General features: G+C 36.1%; 1 protein-coding gene and 1 long non-coding RNA gene across 3 annotated transcripts in view; both read right to left on the reverse strand.

The window, feature by feature from the left end:
- LOC127787361 (acyl-CoA hydrolase 2-like) overlaps positions 1 to 17,966 on the reverse strand; it is a 28,390-nt gene extending 10,424 nt beyond the window's left edge. For both annotated transcript variants that reach the window (XR_008020147.1, XM_052315369.1), the window contains exons 1-11: positions 17,802 to 17,966; positions 17,614 to 17,706; positions 17,456 to 17,523; positions 17,284 to 17,365; positions 16,806 to 16,846; positions 16,533 to 16,658; positions 15,094 to 15,171; positions 13,839 to 13,926; positions 8,456 to 8,568; positions 2,735 to 2,797; positions 2,602 to 2,657 (exon numbers count right to left, since the gene is read on the reverse strand). Coding sequence is in view for 1 of the 2 variants with exons in the window: in XM_052315369.1 (XP_052171329.1) it covers positions 2,602 to 2,657; positions 2,735 to 2,797; positions 8,456 to 8,568; positions 13,839 to 13,926; positions 15,094 to 15,171; positions 16,533 to 16,658; positions 16,806 to 16,846; positions 17,284 to 17,365; positions 17,456 to 17,523; positions 17,614 to 17,706; positions 17,802 to 17,817 (824 nt within the window). In the remaining variant the exon portion in view is untranslated. The remainder of the gene's footprint in view (positions 1 to 2,601; positions 2,658 to 2,734; positions 2,798 to 8,455; positions 8,569 to 13,838; positions 13,927 to 15,093; positions 15,172 to 16,532; positions 16,659 to 16,805; positions 16,847 to 17,283; positions 17,366 to 17,455; positions 17,524 to 17,613; positions 17,707 to 17,801) is intronic.
- A 3,222-nt stretch (positions 17,967 to 21,188) lies between these two features.
- On the reverse strand, positions 21,189 to 23,270 carry LOC127787364 (uncharacterized). The gene is made up of 2 exons (XR_008020148.1): positions 22,911 to 23,270; positions 21,189 to 21,485 (listed from the first exon to the last, which is right to left on the reverse strand). It is a non-coding gene; the product is annotated as an uncharacterized LOC127787364 (long non-coding RNA).
- Positions 23,271 to 23,353: the final 83 nt, after the last annotated feature.

The following is a 23,353-nucleotide window of genomic DNA, read 5'->3' on the forward strand; positions in this document are numbered from 1 at the left end:
TCAACATCCCGGTTTTGCACCAAACTTTGGGGTGATTTAGTCACTTGGAGGAGTAAAAAGCAGTCAGTAGTATCAAGAAGCAATGCAGAGGCCGAGTATCGGACAATTGCACAAGGTATATGTGAGTTAATTTTGGTGACCAGATTAATGGAAGATCTACAAATCCTCTTAACACCACCAACAAAACTTTATAGTGACAGTAAGTCAGCTATAAGTATTGTTAATAATCCTATCCAATATGACAAGATGAAGCATATTAGGATTGATAGGACTTTTATCCAAAGAGAGATTGATCAAGGAGGAATCAAACTAACTTATCTACCAACAGAAAATCAGGAGCTAGATATATTTACTAAGGCCATGTCAAGACCTGGTTTTGAATCTCTTGTTAGCAAGCTGGGAATGAGAGATATCTATTCACCAACTTGGGGGCGGGTGTTGGAGATCGAGATTAAGTAGAAGAAGCCAAGATAAGAAGCATTCGAATAAAAGGATAATTTGCCAATGATTAGGTTATCAAGAAGCGAAAAAATAGGAGATAAGAAGATGAGTTCAACTTAAGATATTGTATACTATTTATCTGTAAATTAGTAGCTTGATTAGATATTGTATTGTTTATCTCTAGGAGTAAAACTCGTAGGTCATGAGCTGTATTTATATGGTGTTCAATCAATGCAAACATGGAGTTTTGATTGATTTCATTCTTCCTCAAATATACAGTTGTTTATTTTTCCGTTCAATATCATTTACTTGTCAAAACAGAACAAACAAACAAACAAAATGAAAAGCAAACAAACAAATAAAGAAATATAAGCAGGGACCAATTACATCAAACAAAGACATAATAGCAGCATAGATATGATATATCTTGTAACAGAATGAACTGAAACAGGACTGATCAAGTTAACTTTTAGATGGCAAAGCTCCTATCTAATAGCTGATATAAGATCTAGGCAGCATTTGTCATTGAAGCACATTGATGTCGCTAATGCATGGATCTGATTGAAGGTCAAGCAAATAACAAAAGGATAAAAATAGGGATGTCAAGTTCTTAGGATTTCAGTAGGGTGTAGCAGTTTAATTTGCATAACAGCTGTAGCACATTAATTCTGTGGAGAATCAGTTACAACTTGTAACTGATTGTAACTGTTGATTGATTAGTGCTATATAAAGCTAACCAATCTGTTTGGAGGTCATTGAATGAATTACTGAATTTCAGTTTCTCAATTCTCTCACTAATTCTCTCTCTCCCGATCTTTCTATTCTCTTTCTCTCTCAATTTTCCTCTCAATTCTCCCTATTATCTTCCTTAATTCTCGCCACTTTCTGCCCTAGTTCTCGCCATTGGCTAAGAATTTATACTGTCAGATATGATATCCTAACAAGGGAGAGTTGCATTTCATACAAAAGATGTCAGCCTCTTGAAAGTTGAAACTATAGAACTATATCTAAAGGCAAAAGCTGCGGATATGAGTGCATGGCATGAAATTTTTTAAGTGGAGATTCAAAAGGCACTACTCTGGTTCGAGGCAGCAGACTCAGTGACAGTATCACGCAAAATTAAGTAATTTGGTTGGGCATGTCATGGAGATCAAGATTCATCATCTTCCATGGACCAAGCTGAAATTTGTCCAAATTTCATTGTTAATCTCATTAGTTTTGGGACTCTTAAATTTTTGTGATTCTATTATTCATTTACTTCTTCTGTGCAATAAGAATTCAACCCTGTCATTTCCAGCCTGAGATCCCACATCCTTAGATAAAAGGGTTTTCAATTTTGTGTTTTGTTTTTTCAACTTTGGAATGGCCTTGCAGAAGATATGGCCATGGACACAAATAATTGGAGAATTCATATAGCCAACCATAGAGGGATTAAGGCTTGAGTCGTTTTTTCCAACTTTGGAAATTTGCTTTATTATAGACTTAATTAGCACCCTGTTAAGGTTAAAATTTTTGCTATTAAGTTAATTTTGTGCTCTACGAAAAGTGGAGCTAAATAAAAATGAGAGCTTTTTCTTCTTTTCTCTGACTTTTGAATGTTTAATTGCTGTTAGAGAGTCCTAAGTGAAATGGGAGTGCCACCGAGATTAAAGAGATAAAGAAGGGAATTCTAAGCTGCTAAAGAAGTTGGTGCATAAGATCGAAAGATAAGTCTAAACCGGATAAAGGCAGCAGAAAGTTTGAAGATTAAGCTCCTAGAAATCAGAAGAAATAATAGGAATAGTTGTGATTATTATCTTTTATTATTTATTGCTTAAATTCTGTTGTATTTTATCTTCTTGTTGTATCTTATCTCCTAAATATTAGGATTAGATAGCCTAGAAACTGTATAAGTAGAATTCTCTTCATGGAATCAATTAACGAGTTTGATTTCCACAAACTTAGTTGAAGTTCTCAGGTGTTATACCCTTAGAACCAAATCTGCTCAATCCAATTCCTTTACTCTTACTCCTAGTATTCTATACAAGTGTTAAAACATTCTGTCTCACATGCAATTAACCAAAGGCAGAAGAGGATGAAAGGAAAAGGGAGATCAAATTCCTGTGTCTCCTTTTGCTTACACATCCCTTTGCACTATGTCACAGAGAACATAAATCTTACATGGGAAGACGAGGATCAGTAAGACGTCTCTCTCGCAACTCTTCCATTGATAAAAGCTGCAAACAAATGGTAGTTCAAGCTACACAAGCAATTAACTAGAAATTTTCAGTAATACAAAAGGAGTGTTAATTACCTTTTCAGGGTCAGGCACCAAGGGCATCATTGCTTCCTGATGATCAAACCCTCCCTCTTCTTTCTGTACAAAATCATATCAATCACATCTTACATGCATTCAGGACATATTCTTCATAAGCGAATACACAGTCAATTGGAAGAGTTACAACTTAGCTCATAATCTTCTCTTACTCATAGTTCATTTGCTTAAATCCAGGAGGCTCTAGACTATTATTCCAAGCCCATCTCTTAGCTCAGTACTTGTTATTTACCCCAAACCTTGTTACAACGACATGATGTTGCAAGGAAGCTTTGAAGTTTACCTCCATTGTCCTTGCTTATTGGATACAGTTACAATGACATGATGTTGTAAGTTTGTTTTGAAGTTTATCTCCATTGTTTGCTGATGGATATGTGGAAAATGAATCAAAAAATGGGAAGCAGGCAGTTGAAGAGAATAAAGGATTAGGAAGCAATGCCTTTGCAAGTGACATGAAATATATAGAGAGAGGAACTGCAATACTTCCAATGGTGTGAACATAGTGGAGATAGCAGTGTCAAATTATCCTTGTTAAGTTCAATGTTTCATTCATAATTGAAGTTCTTATACAAGTGTTAACTTCAAAGAAAATATTAGTTTTGGTAATGGACCATAATTTCTTCATATACCTGCAGTACACAATGTTGCACCCTTCTGCAGCTTTAGAAAACCCTGACCATATCATGCTAGTAAAGTTTCCTATGTAAAAATTCCGCAAGAATATTTGATTTCATTACATAACATTGTCAACTAAGCACAATGAGAAAAGCAGTGAACTGATTTATCCTGAGGAATTAGGACTTTCTACTCTTTGCTTCCTTAGCAAAATAGTAAATGCTCACGGTGAGGATTAGAGTAGACTAAATAGCCCAATACTAGGGAGTATTAGTGTGGACAGTGGAGTTCCAGTGGGACCAACAGAAAGTTAATTAGGTTCTCAAGAGGAAAGTGCTGATGGTGGGAGTCTAGGCCATGCCAGTCTGAATGATGGTACTTAAGAATGATATTTTGACTTCTTTTTTTTTTTGTAAGAAAAAAATATTCTGAGTTTCTGACCTTTTATGTTTGGCTAAGTGAATGATATTCCGACTTTTAACTAGATAATATCCTGTCTTTGGAAAGCTGGTCCAGATGCCAGATCCTAAAAATGATTGTTTTTCCCATTAAGCACAAATCAATAATGAAGTTAAGCAGTTGAAAAATACCCTATACCTGAAGTTAACAGCATAAACTTCTCTTATTTTCTTCTTGAGCAAGAGGTAAATTAACTCCAAAATATACTCTCTTTTTTGGATAAATAATATACAGTTACCATACCTATCAGAGAGATTAAATTCACTGTATAAAGTATGCCTACAAGAAAAGGAAGAGGCTGAACTGCAAGAAAAATTTCCCCCACTAGAACTAGGGTATGTGTAAAATGTGCGAGACATAATTATGATGGTTTGATCATGTGAAAAAAGGACTAATACAGGCATCTGTGAGGGGGGTGCACGAAATAGAGCAAGTTTTTAGCAAAAGAGGTAGAGGAAGACTAAGAAAAACTTGATGGGGGACTCTTAGCTATAATATGGGATATAAGAGCATTGCTGAAGATATGACCACTCTAGGAATGAATGGCAGTCTAGAAGTCATGTAGCCAAACCCATTTAATGGTATTAAGTCTTGTTTTGTTGTTGTTTGGACCAGGGTACATGCCAGTGATAGTCACTGCCTTCCATTAGTGCTGGAGAGACCAAATTTGGTCGTGTTATTTTCTACATCCAAGCTCATATTTACTCAACCTACTGGAATTGATTCAACACGAGGAACATCAGTATATTATGAGAAATTTATGCAATAATACTATGTCAGTAAATCTCATGCATTCAATGACGGCACATTTACCAAAGTGGGAATACATTGCAGACAGCCAGCCAAATCACAGAGAATGCACTGCCAACTTCATAATAATATCAGAAGAGCATTTCAATTAAACTGAACCTCAGGTGAGGCTGCTGTAATTACTTCAGGTCTTTAAAATAGCAGCTACCAAAAACAACATATCAAGACCATTTGAACTTGGCCACATAAATTCTAGCTCACCAATCATTCCTATCTATGACCTTATCTTCTGTAAGGCCCTTTTGACTCATATTACATTTAAGAGTCCTCCACCAAGTTTTCTTGGGTCTTTCCCTACCTCTTTTACTAAATGCTTGCTTCATTCCATCCAATCTCCTCAAAAAAGTCTCCATTGCTTTTTTTCTCACATGATCAAACCATCTTAATCGTGTCTCATGCATCTTATCTGAAGAAATCGAGTATTGGAATTTAACAAAAAACTAGATGAGATAAATAGCATTATCTTCTTCTAAAAATTTGGCTCCTTATCCATGCACGTTGCACAGCTTCTAATTACCCTTATCCTTGCTTCAAAGTAGCCTAATATCTCGCCTAATGACTTCCGAACCTCCTTGATTTCCACACTCCCCCTCAAGTTGGGCTGAATATGTTATTCAAGCCAAACTTGCAACTCAATTCATTGAATATTCTTCTAGATAGAACTTTAGTGAGAATATCAACCACTTGATTACTAGTAGGAGTATAGATCAGCTTGAACACTCCCTCTTCCAGTTTTTCTTTGATAAAGTGTCTGTCAATCTCCACATGTTTAGTCCGGTCATGATGAACCGGATTTTTAGCAATGCTGATGGCAGATTGGTTGTCACACAACACCTGTACCGGCTCTGTTATATCTATTTTCAGCTCTTGGAGTAGTCTTTTCAGCCATATTCCTTCACAAAATCCATGAATCATTGCTCTAAACTCGGCCTCTACACTGCTTCTAGATACAACCGACTGCTTCTTGTTGCGTCGGGTCACTAGATTTCCCCATACAAATGAACAATACCCTGAGGTTGACCTTTTATCCAGAATTGAACCAACCCAATTAGCATCTGTATAGACTGTGATTCCAATTTGCTGTTTTTTTGAACATTAACCCCTTGCCTGGAGTTAATTTTAAGTACCTTAGGATGCGGTAAACTGCTTTCAAGTGCTCCTCTTTGGGATCATTCATGAATTGACTTACAATACTAACAGAAAATCCTATATCCGGCCCGGTATGTGATAGATATATAAGCTTTCCTCCTAACCTTTGATACCTTCCTTTGTCAACTGGATTACTCTCTTTGCCGATGTCTAATTTTGCCGTAGACTCCATAGGAGTTTCAGCTGGTTTACAACCCAACATTCTTGTTTCCTTAAGAAGATCCAGGATATACTTCCTTTGCGTGACTGATCCCCTGTAACAATGATATTATCCACATATATAATGAGAATAGTCAATTTACCTTTCAAGGACCATTTGATGAATAAAGTGTGGTCAGTTTGGCATTGAATTGTCTTTGCACCATTGAATGAAAGGTTTGAAAGATAGAACCAGTTTAAGATTTTTCTTTCATAAGAAATACCCACGTTAAGCGAGTATGATCATCAATAAATGATATGAACCAACGAACCCCAATAATGTTTCTAACCCTAGAAGGCCCCCACACATCGCTATGAATCAAGGAGAAAAGCGAAGATGGAGTATAAACTTGGCTGGGATAAGTGTTTCGTATATGTTTAGAGAATTGACAGATTTCACATTGTAACAAATGGGGATCTTTATTCTTGAACAATGAGGGAAACAATTTCTGAAAGTAAACAAAATTAGGATGACCTAATCTATAGTGCCATAACATGATAGTATCATTATTGGAATGAAAATTAGATAGATAATCAACTGGTTTAAGAGAAAAATAGTTGCTGGATTGAACGAGTTTACTGCTAGTAGATTGGACTCTCCAGTCATGTGATCAGAAGCCCCTAAATCAACAATCCATATAGCAGAAAACTCACTTTTGGCAGTTAAAACATGAGATGATTTACCTTTGAGGGCTATGGAACCGGACGCCAAGTTAGAGGGCTAAGAAAATTGGGTCTTTCCGAACATAGTTTGAAGCCATTCCATATGTTCCTTGCTGAACAGATTAGGTGATGAAGCTGATGAGGCTGTTGTGGTTTTCTCTGTGGAAGCTAAAACACCTTTACTCTTCCTTTCATGAGCTGGTTTCCAATCAGGTGGCTTACCATGAATTTCCCAACAAGTATCCTTAGTGTGTCCTGTCTTGTGACAGTGATCACACCAAGGTCTGTCCTTCTTTTGTTTGAAGGCAATTAGATGGCTTCCTCGGGTGATTAGAGCCAATTGCTCCAAGGTTGGACTTGTAGGCTTGAGCATAACCTTCATTCGGCTCTCTTCCCTTCGAACTTCAGCAAAGGCCTCTCTAAGACTTGGCAAGGGTTTTGTTCCAAGAATTCTCTCACGTACAACATCTAGGTTTTTATTCAAACCAATGAGAAATTTGTACAGCCTCTTCTTTTCCACAATACTCTTGTATTTTGCTAAATCCTCTGTGCACTTCCATTGGATAGTATCATACTTATCCAATTAAAGCCAACACTTGCTTAAGGAATTAAAGTATTGTGTAACATTTCCCTCACCTTGCCTTAGGTCATCAAGCATGCTTTCTATGTCGAATAACTCCGAAGTATTTTTGATATGGGGATAGGCTTCCTTAGCAGCCTCCCAAATCTCTTGTGCGGTATCATAAAGAAGGAAATTCTCACCTATTTCATTCGTCATAAAATTGATGAGCTAAAACATCACCATTTTATTTTCTGTCTTCCAACCTCTGTATCATGGTTCCTCTTCTCCTGGTTTGGCTATGGCTCCGGTCAAGTAGTCAACTTTGCCCTTGCCGCATATGACCATCAACACTCATTGTGACCATTGGAGATAATTCTGACCACTGAGTTTGTGTCCCATAATAGTGATCATGCTGTTATTATCCATGGTTACAGCATTGTTGCTTGGTGCGGGAATAATCTGGGTAGACTTACTGCCACTGCTGGCCATTGTAGAAGGAAGAAAGGAGATTAAGAGGTGGTTGGTCGCCGCAACAACTGGCTGCTTAGGGTTTGATAACAGGAGGAAATAATTCCTGCTCTGATACCATGAAGAAATCGAGTATTGGAATTTAACAGAAAACGAGATGAGATAAATAGCATTATCTTCTTCTAAAAATTCGGCTCCTTATCCATGCACGTTGCACAGCTTCTTATTACCCTTATCCTTGCTTCAAAGCAGCCTAATATCTCACATAATGACTTCCGAACCTCCTTGATTTCCACATTATCTTTAATAGGAGTCAAAGATTTTATATTTCTCCATTGTAACATCCCTATCTCCATTACACATGTTGAACCAACATTCTATCCCAAATTGAGTAACCAATCTCGTAGCCATCAGACACAAGGTTCTGTTGTGTGGAATACTATTATACAGAAATCTCAGACATAGTAATTAATAAAAATGCAACCAGTGACAGTAACATCCAAACTAAATAACATGCAAAATATGAGCTTAAAGGAGATGAGATGTTAAGGTGGGTGTGTAGAACCAAATAACAAGGGAATTAGATGACAAATAAAAATTGCAAGGACTGTAATCCTTCAAAACCTAAATCAAGTAAATAATTATTCCACTTCGATGGAGGAATTTTATATGTTAGTAATCTCTTCACTTGATGTTTGTGTCTGTTACAGCATTCAAAACATTGAATAGAGTTCTTTGGATTGTTGATTCATAGAAATAATGAAGAACAGTTCTACCTGGAATGAAGCAAGCAATGTGAATACAACATTGCCATTTTGTATTGCATCTACCCTTCGGGTGGCAAAAGTGTTCCCATCACGTTGACGGTGAACTTGATATATGATTGGCACTGCACAGTCATTCAAATGACCAATAACTTTGCAATTTTTAAGGTTCTATGTAATCAAATAGACAATATGTCAGGTCCTTGGAATGTATCTAATTGTTATGAAAATGCATTATTATTTATTTATTTATTAAAGCAGCTATGTAGACTTTGAGTGAAAATAAAAAGCTGTTGTCAGAGCAATACATTATAATGAAAATTTCAAGCACAGAACAACGTAGGACCCATTTTTCAAAGTTTTTGTGTTGTGCAACTTGTGGTGGTGACTCATTTTGTTTTCCATCAGCAACAACAAACACAGGCACACACATAGACAGGGCGGAGATGTATGAAGATAATATGATGCCTGTATCACCAAATCCCATGCTCACGTGCAATATGAACTTTTATTCTTTTCATTAAAAGCACTTTCCTCATTGTCAAAGGTTCCTCAAATTTCACATCGAGCATTTAAATGACTCACATGTACGCCAAGATTACTTTTATGGTTCTTAGAAACAATTAAAACTGTCTTTTCATGCCTACATCTATTCCTTTTTGGGCCCTACTTGAATGGAGAAACCAATGGTGTAGCTAGTTTCTCACAATATCCAGTAACAGCGTGAGAAAGTAAATGATCATTGGAGACTTACTTTCTGTCACTACTACAGATGATTCTCCATATTTTGTTGCATCTACTCAGCTCTGTCTTTTTCAAGCAACCATGGTTTATGACGCAATCTGATATACCGGACAAACATGTGATAATGCTAAGACCAATTCTCTTTACACAATTTTCCAGGCACGTAACAATAAAATAAATCTGAAGGATGGGATAAATCATTAGGTGATGGGCAACGAAGACCATACCCTCTAATAATGGTCATCAAAAAGGTCTCCTAGCCTTCTTTCATGTTTCAAATTCTCAAGTTTATTCACAGTCCTTAACATATTTTGCTGAAGAAATGCATGAAGCTATTCAACTAGCCAGATGCATCCTTTGAAGATCTTTTACCAAATAGTTGATAAAATAAAGGTCAGCTGTCCTCTCCCCCCTTGTAACACCCCGCCTTCCCAGGGCATTAGGTAACGTAAGATTTCGAGAATATATATTTTTTCCAAATAGAAACCCAACACATAAACCGAACCCCGAAGATCCCGTTACACCTTTTCAATATATTAACTTAGAAACATTAATAAACTAATACAGGTACATCTTCTTAAATGAGGAAAGTAGATTGAAATCTCAAATAAATCATAACCGAACCCACTTTATTTATATCATAAAGCCGAACCAACGTTTACATAATGTCATCAAAATAACAATATAACTGAATACGACATAATATAACTATCCACTACTTGCCGTCACTTCTCGACAATTCATTTTCCCTTCGCACAGCTGCCTTCACCTGGAACGTTGAATATTCCAGGGACATAGTCCATATTAGATGATGAATCATCTAAATGAGAGTTCAAAACACATTTTCATGAATGAATGCAAGATTGAAATAAACTAACACAACCCGGTAAGCCCTAGCCCAAGAGAATCCCACAGCGCTTAACCCTACCACGGGGAAAGAACAATCTCTCTAAAAGCCATGTCACCATACCGACACATCGACACGATACGGTTCTAGCTTAAGAGGGGCAAGTCAACACATCTCTCCAACATCTCGAGAACAATGGTTACCAACTCCCGGCCCATGAGGGTCACATCAACGCAGGAACTCGGCTCACTACATTTACGTCGGAGATTACGTTCTCATTCTAAGCATCCAGGAACCACCACACAATCCCAACTCAAAACTCATATAGACCACCTAATCATCCTAGTGCAACTTCCCTGACCAAACGACCTGGCACAGAAACCAAGGCGACTATCCCGGCATGCACACTAGCACAAGATACCCCTATTATTCCGTCACACCTTTGGAGAATTATGGCTACACTATCCAGACAACATTTTAGGCCGACATTCCATATGAACAACACAAACACAAGACAATGCCACATTTCACAATTCAATGCATCATATAAACAATATTTTATAAAATGCAATGCACATGTTCAAAACGTTTAGGGACGAACATCCCTCATGAAAACCAACTGTCACAAGTTATCGTTTGCATGCACAAAACCATTTTGCATGAAATCTCAACATATTTAGATAGAACAAACACCAAGTTTTTAGGTAGAACACTCACCTCTAATGTATTCAGAATGCCTCGATCCACGTGCACGACCTCGATTTGCGTGTCAAATCACAAACACCCGAACTTATACTCAACCTCAAGCCACGAAACTCCCTAAACACCATATTTAATTAAAGAGCATCAAAATATATTTTTTCTCAATTTTCCCATAATTTCCTCCATTTTTCACCTCAATAATTCCAAAATAATTATTTCTTCCAACATTTTTCCCAATTTTTTCACATGATAATTCCTAAAATATTTTAAGGAAAATACTAGAAGAAAAATCTCGAAATTACCCTTGCTCACGCGCCTTGTGCGTGGCTGCACGTGAAGTGTGGCGCGTGCAGCTCACGCGCCACCTTTTTCTATAATTTTTAGCCGCCGCCGACGACTCCGATGGCCGAACCAAGGATACCCCCTTCAAGCCCTCGCCTAGTCGATCAAGATGGCACCGATTGCTGGTCGAAAGGACACCGAAAAAGCCCCCAAATCAGTAGTTGCAGGCGGTGGAGGCACTTCCAGTTACAAGCCGACCTTCAAACGGCCACCAAATGCACTTAAACCGCTCCCAAATGCTTTAGAAACGTTCTCTTTGATGCAAGAATCAATAGTCCCTTATCCACTCTCTCAAAATTACTCCAAATTGCGGCCAATTTCTTGCCCAAAATTCGAAACCCTCGGCCCCTCTTTTATAGCAATTTCCAACCACCTCTCGGCCAATCACCGGCCAAGGGTTGGCCCCCAAGCCAGTCCACGCCGTATACGACCTTCCCTAGGTCTCCCTTGGCCGTCCCATCGCCGGAAACAGCGGCCACGTGCGGTGGAAGGCGGCGGCTGATTTTTGGCTTGTTTTGTTCTCACTGCAATTTGCTTTTATTACACTTTGGCCCCCTAATTTCTTCAAATGTCATTTTGGCCTTTTCCAAAGCACCATGATCTATCCAACTATACCACTAAGGCCCACAAGTTTCGTACTCTTCGTTTAACCCTCAAAATTTTCGAGAAACTACATTTTTGACCTCTCTCGAGCAAAATTAGAAAATTGCACATTGGCCCGATTGGTCGTTTTGATCCTAAATCCATTCGTTTCAACCCGAAATCGCTCAAGGGTTGTTTCATATACAAAATCTAAGTTCTCAAGACACTCCGTTGACTTTCCGGATGTTCCCTACATCGATTCAGTTTTCTCAGCCCGGTAGACAGTTGTACTGGAAACTATTCCCGATCCAACTTCTTTTGATTCCTAAAATCATATCTCAAATCGCTTGTCCGTACTATACTATTTTCCTTAAGCATCTAAGGTCTGGGGTACTTCCTTCAACTAATTCGGTATCTTAAAACTGTGTTAGTGTACTCTATAGTCTCATTTTTCCGAAAATTCCATTCATGCCCTTCATAAAATTCCATTTATAGTCTCAAGAGATTCCCGGGTACTACACCCCCCCCCCCCCCCCCCCCCCGGTTTTTTATTTTCCTTTCCCTCTGCCCAATTTGCAGGAAGAACTCTTTGAATCCTCCCTCTTGGCATGTTTCTTCCTTTATATAATGCATGGACCACAGGTTAACAAATAGTGATCCACTGGCTAGATAGTGGGGCATAGTATAGGAAGATACTTAATATTAACCTCTTATACAAGTCCACATTCCAAGTACAACGGTGAAGCTTGACAAAGAGAAAGAAAGCTTTTTCCAGTTTTTATATAGGTTGATGATGTAGTGGGATTAATGCATGATATGCTGTTGATGATGATCTAGGAAGCCAACATAATTTAGACAGGTTTTAGGGAACTCAAAATTATGATGCCTGACAGAGTAAGATTTGAGGATTAAAAAGCTTCTTGATGGAAAAGGGATGGAATCAGCTTAATTTACCAGGGCTGGGCTAGTAGAGTTGCACATAGTAACTACATTGTGATCGACAACACCCATGGGATTAAGGCTGGAGATGTTGTTTATGTGCTACTACTAATCATTTTTTTTTTATTTATAAAAGTACTACATCTTATCATAAAGATTTTGGCATCAAAATAAAGACAAAATGGTATGAGGATGACTTAATGTTCACCAGGTCTTGGAAGGCACGTTTATGGATGAAAGAGGAACACTTGTGAGAACAGACCATACATAAAGAGCAAAATCAAAATAGACAGATATACTACTATTATAATCCATGTGTAACAAATAAAACATTACGAAGACAACACCCTAGTAATCATATAAAGTAATGCCTAATGTTAGGATTACATAGACATTTAAAAAGGAAAGAAAGCCTCAAAAGCTTGTTACCTTACAAGTTTTCATACATCAATTTTAGCTGATATATACTGTAAGATGCCATACCATTCTACAGCTCCAGGAAGAGGAAAATTTTTATTATTGAACTATTAAGACCATACTTCTTTTGTGACAAATAACTGTTACTTAACCCAAAAAAAGGTCATTAGAACTTGATCTATAAACTACTACAAGGTCCCGTGTCTAGCAAACAGTAAATTACCATATATGTCTTCAATTCAGAGATATATGTATCTAAGAGAAAACATCCAGGATTTATTAAATGAAGGCAACCTGCCACGTCAACTTCTTATTTCTACCCTGTTTCCTGTTATCTTGTTCTGCATCAAGATTACATCTTGCATTCCAACTTCAGGGAAAACAGGATGGTTTGTATCTCCTAAATTGGTTTTCCTTTTCCACAACTCGATATCAATTTACAATCTATATGTGTATTACTTGGATTGGTACAGAGAAACTAACTATAAAATATCAGAGAGAGAGAGAGTACATGGATTTCAGAATAGTATGATCAAAACCAAGATCACAATTGAGCCTGAACGGGCTATTCCATAGGCTTATAAAGAATACTTGTGTTAAAAAACTAGATTCAGTTATAAAGGAAAAACAAATCAGTCAACTAATCTTTGGAACATACGTGATATTTGTTTAATTTGGACCAGCACTTCTGTAGTAATCAATACAAGTTTCCCAGGTGATATGGATAATTTACAGAAATCATCAGATATGAAAGAAAATTTACAGCTAGTGAAATGATAAACAACTGTTCAATCTGCTTAAAGAGAAAAAAAATATACTTACAATTAAAATCCCCAACAATAAGGAAGTAAGCATGCAGACTATGAACTAACTTAAGGCAATCCACAGTTTTTGATGCTGCAGCCAGTGCCTGCATGTTATGGACCTCAATTATGAGTATGTAAAGGAACTGCTACATAGATCGCCTGCAGACTGTAATAAAGGGGGAGAGAGAGATTGATTTAATCTAAGATCATTATCACAATCAATGACCAGGAAAAGATGGGAGTTTTTAATACTATTGAAAATCAGGGTATAATGTTCACTCTCACCATCAGAAAAGTAATTACATTGACTGTAATGAAAGATCAAGAGCCAAAAATAAAATAACCCAAGATTTGCCCGGGACAAGATGCAGTTTAGTAAGAAAAATAGTTAAAACAAGACATTCATTACATGTAAAACTCCAATTCAATACAAGAGATTAATGCTAAGTTATTTATTGTTTATGCACTTTAGTTCTCCACTGAGACTCATGCTTCTACACTTCATTTAAGTGTGAACTGAAATGATAAAATTAAGGAAATAGAAAATAAAATCAGTGTAAGCATTTCATCAGCAAAGAAAAAAAAAAGAGAGATGTTATAAATACAACAAGATGAATTATCTGCAAACTCTATGCAGTAAGCTAGTAAAGAACAAAAGTTCCAGTGGTTTCAAGATCATTGTTGTCACAGTTGTGTAGTGACAATAGGATTGCACTCCTAATTCAGATTGAATTAGGAAGATAAAATCAGTTTAGCAGAGAAAACAGAGAGAAAGAGAGAAGTAGGAGAGATTTAGAAAGAGAGAGAGAGAGAAGAGAGAAGGAATTCAGAAATTCTATTGATCTTTGTTACCGTTCCAAGAGAGACTTGGAAGGTGATATACTCAGTTAGGATGGTCGCTGCCACAGACGATCCTTTCCTTCCCCAACAGCTGTAACAACATATTTTGTCCTATTCTAGCCCCTTTACACGTGGCAATCATTGGCTAACAAACTGCTAACAAACTATTCTAGAAGTTACAGCAGTAATTAAGAGATCCAAGCAGTAAAAATAGTGTTACGAATTACAGCATAATATAAAATTAAAAATTTATGCTACTAAGAAGTGTTGTTGTGACAATTGTCACATTATCAAACAAAAAGAGCAATAATTGAACTTGCATAAGTTAAAATTTATCAAACAGACTAAAGTGATGGTTCTGTATTTTTCTTTTCAGAAATTAAAATTTTAGTTCAGAAACAAGCAAGTGGAAGAAAGAAGGCTAATCATACCTGCCCAATAAATTGCCCTCCAAACACCTTCCCGAATTTTGGAGCATTGGGCAAAGTGATCCCCATGAAAAGGTTCACCTTCAAAAAATATAAATTAACTGGGGTGTAAACTAACATATTCATTTCCTGGATGCGTCATCAGTAAAAGGCTTCCGCTCATAAAAGAGCCAGATAAAAGGGAAAGTTCACTGTTTCCTACATGTATTCGCATCACCTTGTCTAGCTATATATATAGAAATATACATGAAGACACCATATAAGAAGAAAAAATAATGCATCTGGCCACATATCAAGGTTCTCCCACTATTGTGGGAAGGCTAAATGCACATTGACAGGATAACATAAAGAAGTTTTCTCACATGCCAAAAAGCCGAGAAACTGACTGAAATAATTTGTAGGAATTCAAGACTAGAAAATAAACTTGAATCAAAATTGAAAAATGAAACCCAGCATGAGTCCCCACCCCGCCCCTTGAGGGTTTGGCCCAATGTGTGAGCAAGAACATTTTAGCTCAAGACAGAACTTGAGAATAATATGTTAGCATCAAGCGTTCAATAAGCAAGTAGTTAAGCTATTCAATCTCATGATTGACTCGAGAAATACAGAAGCTCCGCCACCATTTCTCATGTGACTATGTAAATTTTAATCAATCCTTGGTAAAACCTGCTTGTCAAACATCAGAAGTATAGAGAAGGACAGTAATTAATCTTTCTGCAGTACAACACATGAAAAAATGCGGTTAACTTCAAGGACATAAAGCATAAGAAATAACAAGATAAATATAAGGAATAATACTCCACTAATGCTAAAAGGAAAACTTTTAGGACAACTACAAGACTAGCTTTGTTGTATGGCATTAAAAGTTGGGTAGTAAAGCACCAACTCGGCAAAATATGAACGTAATGGAGATAATGATGTTACTATGGATGTGGAACCATACAAGAAAGTATATAATTTAAAATAAGGTTACTCATTATAAGCTCAAAGTAACTCTTATTGAAAATAAGATGTGCAAAACACTATTAAGATTATTTGATTATGTGAGAAGAAGACCAATAGAGGCTCTTGTGAGAAGAGTGGCTAGAATAAAACAAGTTTTTAGCCAAAAAAACGTAGAAGATGACCAAGAAAAACGTGGCAGAAAACTCCTGAGGATAATATGACTTAGAAGAACTTTACAAAAAATATGGCCATAAATAGAAATGATTGGCCAGCTAGAATTTATGTAGCTGGCCGCACCTAGTACAATTAAGGCTTAAAATGTTGTTGTAGATTTGAGGAATATATCAGAAGAGCTAGACTGGACACTAAAAAACTCATAATCTATAGATTACCCCAGAGAGAGAGAGAGAGAGAGAGAGAGATCTGTTCATCATTGCATATACATATCAGTGAACTTCATACAGGAACATACTAAAAAAAAATCAGGGAGGTCATACTTCTAATGGCTCCAAGTGCAGTATATTCTCCACAAGTGAACATGTCTCTTCTGTTTTATCCTCACTCCAGATTGACTTTGGTCGCAGCAGATCACGATACTCATGGGACAGCACTAAACAGGTCAGCTGGCATCCAGACATAGGAACATGGTGAACTTTTAACCCACATCCACATAAACATTAGTTGTGCATGTATCCCAAGAATTTCGCTCCAAGACACTTAGAATTCTTGATCGCTGGGAAAAAATGTAAGAGAAAGGCAAGTGCAGTTACCTTAGACAACGCAATTACATTTGCATGTTGAGCATCTACACCTGCAAATTTGGATCAAGATTAGTGTTTTAGTCAAAAGCAACCATTGACAGCTTTAGGAAAACGTCTTTGGATATTCTAGAAAACTATTGATATCTTTAAATGCTATTTTATGCACATACTAATGTATACCTGTTCATATAAAAAAAAAAAAAAACAGGCATCATAATGGTGAACAAAATAGTAGAACAAGTAGTGGTCTGCTGACCTACTGTTCCAATGCTAGTACCAATATGTGACAACAAAAAACTAGCAGCAAGAATTGGCAGTTGCCAGAATTTTCTGTATGGCTGGAACAATGTCAGATCAAGAATACCCACAAACAATACTTTAATGCTGTGTCTGGACCACTTCTAAATTGAACGGGAACAAAATTTCCAAAAATGTCAACTGAAAACAAACAAAAATGCATGAAGACTACTGATCATAAGCCGCTCACCATAACCGAAATAGTCAAGACGTTTCAACAGGAATTCCGAACGATTTTCATCTTCGGAATGGACAGAGCCGCAAACTTCAGCCTGTGAATTCACACGCAAACACATGCATGGAAATGTTCTCATAAGACACCAGCAAAGCAATTCAAAGGCCAACCAACAAAATTACATTACCTCTCCATCCCAAATGAAGTAAATTCCATCCCCGGCCTCCCCTTCGCGAACAACATACTCTCCGCGCTCTTCAACACAATTTCGTTCCAAACATAAAAAACACACATACACACAGGAAGCATCTTAAAAAACGAATCGAAACTGAGAATTGAAGTAACCGAAGTGTTTAACGGCGACGAGATGGGCAATTTTCCGGAGAGAGGAACTCGGGAGCCTCTGAAGGAGGGGAACGCAACCTAGAAACTCGATCACTGCAACACAAAGGCAGAGATGTAGTAGAGAGTGGTAAAAGATCGAGATTGGAGAGGTTCAAGAAGATTAAATTAGGGTTTTCGTAGGGATCGACCTGCCTCGCCGTCCATATGGTTACAGTTCGTTCTTCGAAGGCGCTTTCAAACTGCAATGCACGTTGAATGGTGATGGATTAAGGTAGTGGAGTTTATATATAGATATGATTTAAGAGAATAATATTTAAATAAATTCCTCCCAAGATTGAACTTGATAATATTATAATCACCGAAGTTCGTGACTTCAAACCCAATCAAATAAAGAACAACTAAAATTTATGAAACTCAAAAACACAATATCCAGCATTCACTAGTTGATCCAACCAATTCAACCGAGGAAAGTTCCGTCGGCCGGACAGCCACCCAGCCGACCGATTTGACTGCTTATAAGTTAGGCCTGTTTAGCTAAACGGTTTGACTACTTATAAGTGGTGTAACTTATTTTTTTTGAAATATTTGCCAATCGCCAAAAACTTAAAGGCTATTTAGCTTTAAAACTGATTTATCAGCATTCGACAAAAATTTCTCCCCCCCCCCCCCAACTTTTCTAAAAACACTATTAAGGGTTTATGGCAATTGACCAAGTAAAAGACATATTTAACCGTACATAATTTTTAAAATTCTAATATATTCATCTATTTTCATCTACACAGCTTACTATCTCCATCTTCATCGCCTCCCTCCAGTTGTTATCATTGCTTTCAATTCCTTCATAGCTGTCAACCACTACCTTCATCTCCACCATCATCGTTGGCTGTCTCCTGCAGACCCATCACTATCGTCGTTGGCCATTACCTCTAGCCTCCATCGTCCGCCACCTCCAGCCTTTATCACCTATTGTTCGTCACTTACATCACTCCAAACTGCCTCTTTGTGGGTGTATATATATAATATATATATTGTATTAGTATTTTTTTTAATAATTATATATAATTTATTAACAACTAATGATAAAAATTTTTCATTAGAAATTAATTTATAATTTAATTTTATTAAAATTAGTATTTTTATGCTTTTTATTTATATTATTTAACATGTTTATTTCGTCTTTTTATTAAGTTTTGATAGTTTATCAACTATTTGAAACAAAAAATATAACTATTAACTGATAGGTTAAAAGTATATTTATCCAAACACGTTATTAGGTTAAATGTTATCTAGCTTAAAAACTTTAAACCACTTAAAAACTTTCCAAAAAAACGCTTAGCCAAACAGGACCTAAGAGGGTGTTTGCCTTATCAATTTGACCACTTATAAGCTATTAGATTATCTTATAAGTTACATAACTTATTTTTGATGCATTTGTCAACATTTAAAAGCTCATACACTTTGTAGTTTATAAGGTCTTCCAATAGCGTTTGAGAAAAGTTGTCCCCCTAACTTTTCCAAATAAACTCCTAGAAGCTTTTTGTGTTTGACCAAGAAAATGTTTGATTTGCCCTCAAATAAAATACATATTTCCAACCCAATACCTTCTTCATCTTTCTGCATTTTCTTGTCACCACCACCTTTAGCCTCCAGCCAAACCCATCTTTGTCGCCGTCACCATTACCATTGCCATCGTTGTTGTTCATCATCTATCATCAAGCATCGTCATCATCCATCGCCTTAGCCAGTTGTCTTCAACCCATCGTTGTTGCCTCTTCTGTATATATATATTTTAATATATATTGAATTAATATATTTAAAATCTTTATTAAAAATTAATATTTTTATAAATTTTATTTGTATTATTTAATAATATATTTATTTTTATCTTTTTGTCAAGTTCTAATAGTTTATGTGCTCTTTCAAATTAAATATATAACTAATAATTGATAACTGAAAAGCATATTTATCTAAATATTTTATCAATTTAAATTTTACCTAATTTTTAACATTTACACAACTTAAAAGCTGCTGAGAAAAAGAACTGGTCAGCTGGCAGGACAGCCTCTCCTTGAACGGAGAACTGGCCGGCCGGCCAGGCAGCCACCCGGTTCGATTGGAGTTCATGACTTAAAACCCAGTCAAATGAAGAACCAGCCCAGTTCAATAGAGGATTGGTCTGGTCAGCCAGACAGTTGGCTTCACCATGACTTAAAACCAATCAAATGAAGAACTAGCATAGTGGGCAGTAGCGAGAAGGGTAGCAAAGGAAAAATGAATGTACGTTCAAGAAGATCGAGATTGGAGAGGTTGAAGAAGATTAAATTAGGGATTTCGTATGGTTCGACCCGCCTAGCTGTCCATACGGTTACAGCTGTTCGTTCTACGAAGGCGCTTTCAAACTGCAATGTACGTTGGATGGCGATGGATGAAGGGAGTGAAGTTTATATACAGAAAAGCATAAAAATGCCTTTCTACTTTGCCATTTTGGTTGCCACACCCCAACTCATATTTATAATATGTAGGCATCTTTCAAATTAGTTTATATACTGCGTACAATCTTTATATAACGCATTACATAAAGTAGGGGTGACAATTCGTGTTGGCAGATTGTAATCGTGTCGTGTCGAGACACACGTATAACACGTATTAGGCTAACCCGAACACGATCCGTTTAATAGTTGTGTCAAATTTCTTAAACCCAAACACGATATATTTATTAAATGTATAACACGACACGACCTGTTTAACCCGTTTAACTAAACGTGTCGTGTCGTGTCACCTGTTAACCTGTTTAATTTAAACGGGTCGTGTTATGTCACTTGTTAAACGTGTTATTTCGTATATAATCGTGTTAACGTGTTCAGATCAACTCACTAACTCTTTTAATTAAATGTGTTATTTCGTATATAATCGTGTTAACGTGTTCGAGTCAACCCGTTAACATGTTTAATTAAACGAGTCATTTCGTGTTTAAACGGGTTGACCCGCCTAAGACACGAAAATAATCGTGTCATAAATGGGTTGGCCCGTTTATGACCCGAACCCGATTAACCCTAACCCGCTTAACTCTGTGTCGTGTAATTGGGTCGTGTCCAAAATTGTCAACCCTAACATAAAGTGATGCAATGAGATTAAAGCTTGAGTTAGAAGTGTCATACCACCAAAATGACAAAGTTTAGGAATATTTTATGCTTTAAGACATTATATATATACATATATATATATACGCACTTTCAAATTGCAAAATATGTTGGATGGAGTCTAGATTTGTTGTGCTCATTTATTGTCTCTTTAATTGTTTCTCCAATAAAAATAAATCACGTCATCAAATTAATACACATCACTAAATAGTGACTATCTCAAATTAACAACATAAAATTAATGTTCTTCTTCCAAAATTTATTCTATAATTAACAGGAAAAAAAAACTCATATCTTCATCTTCCTTTTTAATTGCATAATGAATTTTGAAAGAAAAATGTTAAGTTTTTTATTATTAGTTTTGGATAATCACTATTTGATAATGTATATTAATTTGATGACGTGACTTATTTTTATTGGAGGGACAACTAAAGGGACAAAAAATGAAAATAACATATCTAAACTTATGTTGAATGGCGATGGATGAAGGGACTAGAGTTTGAACCATACTACTTTGCCTTTGAGGCTTACCCATTGGCTGACAAAAGCACGCCAAAATGACAAAAATGCCTCTTACACTCATATTCTCTGCAATTGCTTTTCCTTCTCTTTTGTGGCCGTCGTCTCTCTCATCTCTTCCCCTTTCCCATGGTCGTAGTCACCTTCACCTCATCATTGTCGCCTTGCGCCTCCTTGTCTCAAGTTGCCTTGCCTCTCGCCCCTCGATTGTCGCTGCATCCACAAATCAAAATTTGAGTTGAAAGTGACACGCGACCAAAATAATAAAGTTTAGGGACATTTTTATGCTTTAAGCCTTTATATATATATATACCCACACATAAGAGGATAATAAGTTTTAAAATAATTTTATTAATAAATATATCTTATTTTATAATATTCTCTTAGTTAATAATATTATTTTTTAAAATTAAAAACAATACACTTTGTTTAAAATAATTGACATTACCCATATATATAATGCTATTTAAACATTCATTTATGATATTTTCAATCAAACTTATGTGTTGATATATTAAGAGGATCGAAGAGAATTAAAATTTCAAATAACACTAGAAGTTTGACAGACTTATTTAATTTGGGATCTTTCATAAGATTAAGACTTCATTTCTACTATTGATAGTTAAAAAGGATGTTTCATGCATTTTTACAACTTTTAAAAGTTATATTTTTTTAATGAGAAACAACCTAATTTTTGGAAGTTTGGGCTTTGTTTGGTATGACTTATGATGGAGTTTAAGTTTAAATTTTTGAATGTTTTTTTTTTAAATTGGTTTATGAGAAACATTTTTAAGTGTTTGGTCTATTAATACAAAAAATTACTTTTTAAAAATTTTAAATAAGAGTAAACAACATTTCGATTAAATCAAAATAATTAAACTGAACCAGTCAAAATTGTCTGATCAATTCAGTTCAACAGTAGATCCATTTAGTTTGATATCTATTTAAAAAAAAAATCAAAATAATCGAAAAAATTGAAATGTCATAAACGACATTGTTTTTGACTAAATATTCAGTTTTTTTTTCGGTCAGTTGAATTTTTTTAATTTTTTTGATTTAAACGTTTATTTGGTTGACTCAATTCAATTTTTCATATAAATTCAAACTATTCAATTTAAACAATTGGATCAGTTAAGTTCCATGCTCACCCTAGGCTCAGAAGCCAAAAACCCAATCAAAAGGGTTGGTTGAAATCAAAAAATTGAGTTGACCACCTCATTGAAAAAATAGCTTTTGAAAGTTATACCAAGCACATATAACTTTTCTTGTGTTCAGCGACAGTAGAAACTAACAAAAAGACCCATACCAAACAAAGACCAACAATCCGATTCAAAATTCACCAGATGAAGCACATTAGACTTGACAAAGATGAGGAAAGATTTTTTGGAACTTAAAGATTGGGTCTAAGCCTTATTAGATTTAAGCTCTAAGTCCTAAGACTCATCAACAAAATTGACCTTCGCTGGATATTTTTTTTGTAGTACTTAGGACATCTTATGGCCTATGAAAAGAATAAACTAGCGAGTTCCTTAATGACTTTCTAAAACTTTTTTCATCTGATTCTTTGTTATTCCATTCAAGATGGTATGATGGTACAAGATGTGAGCACAGTAATGAAAAGAGTATGCTTCTAGTTACCTCTTAAGAGGATCCTCTGCATTAGAAATTTGATTTAGACTATTGATCCTGCCAGGGAGTGCATGCAAGTAAAAAGATAAGTCTGGAAGGGACTGTTGCTGCCTTGTTATTGCACGCCCAAAAATGGCTTGATTGTACAGGGCTCACCCTGTGGCCAGGTCATGCCTCATGCATCCCTTCTCTGGTTATGGTATAGTTAAATTTTATCAATTTGGATTGTTTGCGGAGACAATTTTCTGTATGATTTATTGTTAGTATCTCAATTTTTTTTAAAATAAACTATTTCATTAAGTTAAAAGCTATATTTAAAAATAACACTGTAAAGACTTGAAATATAACGTAATCTAACAATAAGTAGCATAAAATGTACCCCTTTTTTCCCATTTCAACCCTCAGCTCCACCCAAGTTATCCATATAGCAACAAGTCAATGCCCTGCAATTC

Source organism: Diospyros lotus, chromosome 12 (genome assembly GCF_014633365.1).
Source record: "Diospyros lotus cultivar Yz01 chromosome 12, ASM1463336v1, whole genome shotgun sequence".
Lineage (NCBI taxonomy): Eukaryota > Viridiplantae > Streptophyta > Magnoliopsida > Ericales > Ebenaceae > Diospyros > Diospyros lotus.